Below are 9,487 nucleotides of genomic sequence, written 5' to 3'. Positions count from 1 at the left end.
TATATATATATATATATATATATATATATATATATATATAGAGAGAGAGAGAGAGAGAGAGAGAGATATGTTATTCATAATTATTGTGTTAATGTTTTACTCAATTTGGTCCAATTATTTCAAAACTCTAGATAGGGGTATAAACGTAGATTAATATAAACTAATTTAAGTTTTGTATTTTTTGGGAATGACAAATCTATTAAGTACTCCTAAAATCACCTATGTCCCTACGAAGACTTGAACCTTCAACTTCAAGAAACGAGGCAACACCGGATACCGTTGGCTAGAACTCCTTTGCTCCTCGACTACAGGTAAGAGGGAGTGAGGCAGTCTGTTGTGAATAGTTGAAGAGCAGGCAAGTGGGTGAAGTCAATAACAGAGTAAGTTTCAGAAAATCAAAATTGGAGAATGGAAATCGAACATACTAAATCACAAAAATCACTAGATTGTACTCAATTCTTCCCTGATTCAATGACTCCTACAATTCAGGAATGTATTTTGCGTTCCAAGTCTTGTAGATTGAATAACCAACAGGTTTGTATTTCCATCTTGTTTTCACTATTTTTTATTATTGTTTTCACTTTATTTTCCGTTACCAATTTCTCACGGTTGTTGTATATGTTCTGCGAACCACAAGAATGCTGTCAATTTAAGGGATAATTAGGTTTAGGGTTTTTGTTTGTTTCGATTTAAGAATGTGATGTTTATATCCTTTCATAGTTTGAACTTGGTGTTGTTAAATTAATAGTTAAGAGATTTTAAAGAATTAGGTTTTGAATAATGTATATGTTAGTTGTTAACAGATTCTTAAAGAAATAGATGTGCTTGAACTTAACAGTTAACATATTTTTCATTTTTTTAGTGTTATTAATTATTTCAAGAATAAAATGTATTTTTTTTTTCAAAATGGTAAGAAATTAATAAAAATTTTCATTGTTGTGATGTAATTCTGTTAAGAATGTATCTCAAGAATGAAATCAAAATCTGTCAAAGAATATGCATTTTCGAAAACTTTTCTCCTACATATTTTTGTTTTTTGCAAAAACAAAATATATTAAATAAATACCTAATAATCTGGATTTTGATCATTTTGTTGCCTGAAATAAGGATATACAAAATGTACATGTTATCTTTTATATTGATTTGAAATCTGAATTCTTAAAAAAAAAATTAATAAATACAATCATATTTTTTTCGAAATGATTCTTGTTTTGTATTCCACTCCTTTTGTTTTAATTCATTCCTTTTTATTAATTTTATTTAGGATTTTATTTCAAAAACTTATTTAGTGCTTTGATGCATGTTAATTCGTAAACCAAGGCAACAGTTTGCTCAAAATTCGTATAGGTCCAAACATGTTAATTTCTAAGTTGTGATTATTGAGATTCAAGTATCGAGGGTTTAACGAATTGATTTTCACAAATCCCATTCGTTCTTTATAACAAATGGCCATGGATTCATCAGATTTTAGTAGGATCATACAAAGTACTGCATTAATTTCCATGATTTCCAGAAAAAGCGAAAGAAACAAGATCACAAGTGGATTACTCAGTTTTTGTTATTGGAAGACAAATTGCAATCGTACAACAATGCAAAGTGAAATTCTTAAAACAAGATCACGATCAAATAAAATGAATCTACAAGTGTTACCTGAATCAATTTCCCAACAAGCTGATTCCATTAAAACTCAGATCGATCTGGAACAGTAGCAACCAGTACAGTACCAATAGGAATATCATCAAATCCGTCGCCATCACCTGATTCCTCTGCTGGCTTTGGTAGAGCAAGAACCTCGCGAATTCCATGAACCACAAACGAATCACCGTAGTACATGTCCGGGAAAGTAATTGAAGCTTCGTTCACCTTAAACGTGCCTCCAGATCTATGAATTGTGATTTTGAATCCGTCCAAATAGGTATCCAAACTTGTTCCATCCTCGACGCTAATGAGATCTCTCCACGAAATCTTACAAGGCAAAACATGTCGGAGAAACAGAGATGGATAATCAGGAAACCGACCGGAATAATCAACCATCACTTCATCAATAGGAGCAAAAATAGTCAGTGTAGCTTGACCTAGAAACCCTAGGAGTTGTAGATTGAGAAACGACGCCATTACAGAGTATCCTCTAGATATCAACAGGTTAGCACCATCGTGGAAGGAGAAATTACTGTAACCTCCGAACGACGCCGTACAATGATCTAGCCTAACGCTTTGCACCGGAGGATCTGGAATAGTGAAGTTTGGATCGAAAAAGTTGTCGATAGCGAAGACGATTAACGATCCATCGTCAAAAATCGGAGATCCAACGATTTTGACGTTGTTTAGTGAAACCTGATCGGAGTATTGAGATGTAGTGACTGTTAGAAAGGTGGCGGAGGACATGGTGGGGATTTTGGTGCCGTATGGGAGGGAACGGATGCTTGAGAGTGAGAATGCTAACGGGGAGAAGTGGAATTGGAGGGTGGCGAGAGATGGTTGGCCGTAGTCAGCGAAGGCAGAGTCCGGTGGAGTGAAGATGGTGGCGGAGTTACGGTAAGAAAGCAAAACGTCGGAGACGAGATTTAGCGTTAAGGACATTGCGACATAGCCGGAATTAGAGAGAGTGTCCGCAGCGTTAGTGATAGTTTCCGTTGGGAGCGCGGAGGTGAGATGGAATATGATTAGTAGGGAAGCTGCTGCGAGAATTGCCGTCTGTTTCACCGCCATTGACGAGCAGTCTGTGAATCTGGTGGTGGTGGTGGTGGTGGTAGGAGGTTGTTGATGATACTTGATGGTGATTCGACGTGATGGAGAATGGGGTTTACATGTAGAGGCTTTTTGGCGGGAAGATTTGTTACAATAAATAAATAAAATAGATTAAATTGATAAATAAAGTGTTTTTCTTTTTTATGAGACTAGATTGTAACTCCTAATCTCCTATATTGATGAAAATATGAAGTTTTACTTTTAATCAAAACAATAATACAATTATATTATGTTTGATTGTTTAACTAAACAAAACAAATTAAAATTAAGTATTTATGTTTGGTTTTTATTAAATAAATAAATATAAATAAATTTCTAGCCAATGCTTCGTTGAATTTTCGATTTGTATACAACTCTAAGTTGGGATATAAAAATGGTCTCAAGAATCGAATGAATGGTTGTGTAAATATGTTAGTAGTTAGCGGTGGTTAGAAGTACACAAAAGACATCTCACCAAGGGTGGAACACAAATGGTTAATGACCTAGAAAGGTAACAAACTTTTGTCTTTGTCCACATTTAAGTAATCATGTTTTTTTCATTCATATTTGACCATTGAACTTGTTTGACATGTTCAAAATAGGGTAATATAACCGGTAATTACAGTAATATTACCCTATTATGAACATGTCAAACAAGTTTATTGGTCAAATATGTACGAAAAAAACATGATTACACAAATACGGACAAAAACCAAAGTTTCTTATCCGTTTTGGTAATACTGGACAAGAACCATCTTAGGAACTGTGGCCCTAGGATCAGACTCTGACAGTCAATGAACAATTAGGTTAGGCTTGATCCAACCCAGTTTAGTCCCGGCTAGTCATGGGTTAAGTTGTGTTGATCAGTCTTTAAAACACATACAACCTAGCCCCTTAAGACAGTTGGCCCAAAACTTAACCATCTCCTCATACACAAGACCGGACAACCCAATTTCATTTCACATCAATGGATCTTATGTGTAACGACCGAAAAATTCCAACCAATTTAAACTTTTCAAAAACACCCCGATTTCATTAATTCATTACAAAAAAGTTTTCATTACAGTTAAATTAAAGTATTCCCAGAATCTCATCACAACATAACATGAGGAGCGGTACGATCACGCCTTCGCCTTGCCACGGTCTCCTGAAGAACCTGAAAAACATAAAACCACAACTGTAAGCCCGAAAGCTTAGTGAGATAGCTCCAAAATACCAACCACATATACCATACACGCATAACATGTCATAACATATCCGATCACAGAACAGCCATGCACTTCGGGTCTACTGTGTGACTGGTTCGCCGCACCGGCCAACAATCCACCCGGTCCACCCTCCGAGTCTAGCCATATACATCAAGTCTACAGTGTGATTGGTCCGCCCGCACCGGGCCTTCAATCCACCCGGTCCACTCTCTGAGTCTACAGTATGACTGGTCCGCCCGCGCCGGGCCTTCAGTCGGCCTGGTCTACTCTCCGAGCCTAGGCACGTCTGGTCCGCCCTCTTGGGGCCTACAGCCTATTCGGACCGCTCGCTGGGCCTTCGGGACAACCGGTCCGCCCTGGGTATCTTGGCCTACAGCACAAAGCAGGACCCGCCTCAACCCAACCCCAGTCCAAACAACCATGTGCACATAGACATACAATCATATAACAATTCACAGTCAACAAACCGATCAAACAGATCGCATAACATATCATCATCCTAACCAGGATACCGACCTAACCGGTCACTAGCATAGCATCACCCTACATCTCAGGATACCGACCTCAACCAAGTCTCTAACATATACCATCCTAGCTACCAGGATGCAACATATCAAAGCAATAACATACAACAAATATCCGGATCTCAATCCGATAAAGGGCCGACCTTGGTGCCTTAGACCCTGTTGATATAGTGAGGATAACTCACCTCGAAACTGCCGGCTGAAAAGATAAGATCCCGCTGCTCCAAACACGAACTCCTCCACTGAACAACACTAAAGCACTGAGCTCAAAACAATATCCAACAATTACCAAAATGCCCCTGGAAATCACTGGTCAACCCTTGGTCAAAGTCAAAGTCAATCCCTGACTGACTCTACTCGCCGAGTCAACCTGATGACTCGTCGAGTCCCCATACTCAGAATTTCCCTAATCCGCGACTCAACTCGCCGAGTCACCCCGAGACTCGCCGAGTCCACTCACACACGACTCACCAAGTCATCCCTTGACTCACCGATTCTTGGCTCAACCAGAAAAGATTGGGACTCTTCGACAAGACTCGCCGAGTCCAAGAACAGACTCATTGAGTCTAAGGCTATCTCCAACTTACTCACCGAGTTGTTCTTCCAACTCGCCGAGTTCCAGGCCATCTTCATCCAACTCGCCGAGTTGTTCTTCCAGCTCACCGAGTTCCAGCCTATCTTCAAGCAACTCGCCGAGTCCACCCATGTGACTCGCCGAGTACCACCAGGTCTGAATCCATACCGAGGCTTTCCAAGCCATGCAGATGATCCAAACCATAGATCTACCCATCCTAAGGCCATCCATCACGTAAAGTGGCAAACTTTACGTGAATCCAAGGAGATCTAGGCATTTTCACTCTAGGGTTTGGGTTTGGGACAAGATAGCTCCTTCAATCACTCAAAAACAGGGACTTTTATGCATTCTAACCCTTCTCCATTCCAGATCTGAGGTAGCAACCTTAGATCTAACCTCTAAACTCCAATACACCAAAGGATATGATCTCTAACACCTCCAAAATGATGAATCTAGATAATAGCAGCTCAAACAATGAAATAATACCTCAAAAGGAAGCTCCAAGAGAAGATTAATCCGGATCCTTGCAAAGCCCTTTGATCCAAGTCTCTTCTCCTTCAAGATTTCTTCAACAACCACTTCTCCAAGCTCCAATTGCACTCTAATCCCTCACAATCACATCTTACGGCTATTTGGACTTCAACAGAGGGTAGAGAGGCTGGGGAGAGGGTATAATGTTCTTTATATAGGGCTCATCCTCCGGATTTAGGGTTTTCTCCACTCAGCGCCTACTCGCCGAGTCCATCCGCTGACTCGCCGAGTCGGCCACTTAACACACGACCAAAGTCGCGACCTTACTCGCCGAGTTCCCCTTCCCAACTTACTCTTTTAGCCTTTCAACTTTACTCTTGATATTCCGGGATGTTACATTATGGCTACTTGCTCTTAATATAAAGAACCCAATATTACCAAAATAGGTAAGGAACTTTGGTTTTTGTCCAAATTTAGGTAACCATGTTTTTTCCATACACATTTGACCAGTAAACTTGTATGACCTGTTCATAATAGGATAATGTTACCGCTAATTACCGGTCATATTACCATATTTTGAACAGGTCAAACAAGTTCAATGGTCAAATGTGAATGAAAAAAACATGGTTACCTTAATGTAGACAAAGACCAAAGTTCGTTCCCTTTCTAGGTCATTAACCCGAACACAAACACAATAACTAAGGTGTTGAAATTAAAATTTCAAAACAAACCTATATATACCAAAGAATTGGTTCAAAATTATGACATCAAAATTTAAAAAAAAAGAAAAAAGAAAAAATAACTAATAACAAATATTGTTATATGCTCTTCAAATTTGTATTTTTGAAGTTTTGCATAATTGTTTCTAAACTGATTTTTTTCAATATATTCACTTTCAACAATAATATTAGATGTTGGTATTTTCATCCAAAACAACATTTTGATGGTAATTAATAGAACCATTTTTTTTATATTTTTTTGCCGTATTAAACTCTTTAATTTTTTACAACTTATTATTTAAACATTTTTACTTACCTGATTCAACGTTTTAATTTTTTTTTATATTTCCTATTTTTTAGTTTTTGTATAATTTTTTACTTACGTTTTCCTAAGTTATTTTAACTTACTTATTTTTAGGCAATTTTAATAATTTTTTTATGATTAACATGTTATTATTGTTATTGTTATTATTATTATTATTATTATTATTATTATTATTATTATTATGTAAATAACATTCTAAGTTGCAAAAAAAGTTACGGATTTGGATGATAAGTGTTTTAAAAGTCGGTTTCGGATTAACCTATATAAAATATGATATGTATTTCTATCCGAGATTAAGGTATTAATTAATAAATGTTTGGATATCTGGAAAATATTTCTTTAAACCCGTATAAGACCATTCGTTTAAAAAATAATCATATATATATATATATACACACACACACCAAGGAAGAACACAAACATAAAAACGAAAAAAAACTTCAAAATAAAAACCAATATTAAGTAATTGCACTGGATTATCGATAATTATCTGTGTATTCGATCAAAAAGTTAAAAAAAGAAAATTACGGAATCGGATGATCCGGTTTTCTGAAAGTCGCTTTCATATAAATGATCAAAATATAAAAATGTTATGATTAAATAATGTAAACGAAAAAAACTTATTATTAAATAATGTCAAATTTATTCCAACCAATGAATAATGACTTTTTTATCTTTTAGATTCAACAACAAAAAATAGTTTAAGTTGAGAACAAATGACTTATTTTGTAGAAAATATGATAGTCTTTTTTATCATAAGTTTATAAACATAAATATACAAATCAATTTTTAGGCTATCAGATTTCAACTACAAAAATAATTGAAAAAATCATTAAAAAATAGTTGAAAGAAAATCAAAATATAAGTGATCTACTCTAAAAATAATTGTTTTAATAATGAACATAATATAAAATAATCCAATCACAGAATTATTTGTAAAAATATTTCAAAAAATAAATGATTTAATCGAAAAAATAACCTAAATAATAATTTTTTTAATAATAAGATATATTTAATTAAAAATAATCTAAATAATTAATTTAATAAAAATAAATAAATAAATATATATATATATATATATATATATATATATATATATATATATATATATATATATATATATATATTAACGATAAACATATTTCTAAGAGCATTGGGTATGGGCCGCTGTTATAACGTCATCTTACATGCCACATCAACCTTAACACCACCATAACACCATGCAGGAAATGGTGTTCCAATATTATAACTTGTTAAGAGGTAGAAAAAGGTAGAGAGAGAAAGAGAGAAAAAGGTAGGAAAATGATTTTGATTGGTTACTATTCCCGTTTCAATATGTGGTAACGAGCACGAGAAGTAACAAGGTTCAACGAGTTGCGGGGCGGTGTTCCCCGTGTCATGACGTCGTTTTTGTGTGCCAACTCAGCCAATTCGTTTCTCGTTGTGACCCACACTGTATACTCTAAAAAAATAATCAAAAAGAAAAAAAGCATAATAATTAGAAGATGATTAAAATGTGATGCCAAAGGTTTTTTTTTTAAGAATCTTAGGGTTTTTTTAGAAACTCTACTTTTATATATATATATATATATATATATATATATATATATATATATATATATATATATATATATATATATATATATTAGTTTTCTTTTATAAAAAATCCGATGGTCATTATATTTGTTAATTTGGCCCTCTGTGTTGAGTTACAAAATTTAGTTATTAACTAAAAAAGTCATCCGAAAATCATTGATCAAATCAAAAACAAAATCATTGATAACATAACCGATAGAATCAAAAGAATCGGAAACTCGTAAAACTAAGAACTATCTATTAAACTCTATAATGCAAAATCGAAAAGTACAAACTAATTAAGAAACTATATACTAAACTCTATAAAACAAAATCAAAGGAACGAACTTATTAACTCTGAGATTTGAGTTTAAGAAAACAATAACGATCCTCAAATTTCGAAATCGGAAAAGTCCAAATTAAACTCTATAATAACACCACGGACCAATTGCATCTCCCTCATAGGTCTCTGTTACCATCCGTCAGACCACTACTCCTATTCTGTACTGTCACTTCTTCACTTTGCTGTTTTTTCTATGTCGTGCACTCTACGCATCTGCCCGTAGTTGGCGACCACACTCTCTTTCCGATATCCTCTCCACAAAAGGAGTCTACCGATATTTGTTTGGCGTGCTCTCTCTCTCTCTCTCTCTCTCTCTCTCTCTCTCTCTATATATATATATATATATATATATATATATATATATATATATATATATATATATATATATATATATATATATATATATATTTCTTTTGTTTTTTGTCTATGAGTTTATCACTTTAGAACTTGATATGCAAATGATACATCATACATGTACTTGAGTTGAAAAGTCTTTTAGTTGAAAGGTCTTTTAGATTTATTTACCGTGGTAACATTTATCTTAAATTTAATGATATTATTTATTGGTTTTCTATTATATAAAAACATTTGGAGGAAACTATATTAATGGTCCTTTTGGTTTAGGTTAATTTGTGTATTTGGTCTCTAACTTTTTTTTAACTCGAATCGTCTATGTGATTTATTTTTGTTGTACGTATAGTTCCTATCATAACCAAAATGATTGATATACCATTTTCTTTTCTTTTCTATTTGTTTATTCATTTAATTTCTTTGTGAAGAGGCTTAATAACAAAAATTTTGGTGAGCCCCATACCTCAAAATCCACCCTCCTAATTTGTTCATCGTGGGGTTACCTTCTCTGATCACTACCTTTTTCGGAGCCTTCCTTTGTGAAGATATATTAATCCTTTTGATGTTTCGATTGTGATACTGTATCTCGTTTCATAATCGAGCTAAAAGTTGTCGACAATCCGTCGATCTAATGATCTATTTTCCATATACTCGTAAACAAGAAGCTGAT

The 9,487-nt window shown here is 34.5% G+C and overlaps 1 protein-coding gene across 1 annotated transcript; it reads right to left on the bottom strand.

The window, feature by feature from the left end:
• Nucleotides 1-1,524: 1,524 nt before the first annotated feature.
• Nucleotides 1,525-2,962, bottom strand: LOC111921177 (putative fasciclin-like arabinogalactan protein 20). Its single transcript, XM_023916748.3, has one exon. The coding sequence runs from the start codon at nucleotides 2,707-2,709 to the stop codon at nucleotides 1,681-1,683; it is 1,029 nt and encodes a 342-aa protein (XP_023772516.1). The 5' UTR covers nucleotides 2,710-2,962; the 3' UTR covers nucleotides 1,525-1,680.
• Between the last annotated feature and the right edge of the window lie 6,525 nt (nucleotides 2,963-9,487).

This window comes from Lactuca sativa, chromosome 8 (assembly GCF_002870075.4).
Source record: "Lactuca sativa cultivar Salinas chromosome 8, Lsat_Salinas_v11, whole genome shotgun sequence".
In the NCBI taxonomy this organism is placed as follows: domain Eukaryota; kingdom Viridiplantae; phylum Streptophyta; class Magnoliopsida; order Asterales; family Asteraceae; genus Lactuca; species Lactuca sativa.
This window is presented reverse-complemented; position numbering and strand designations above follow the sequence as displayed.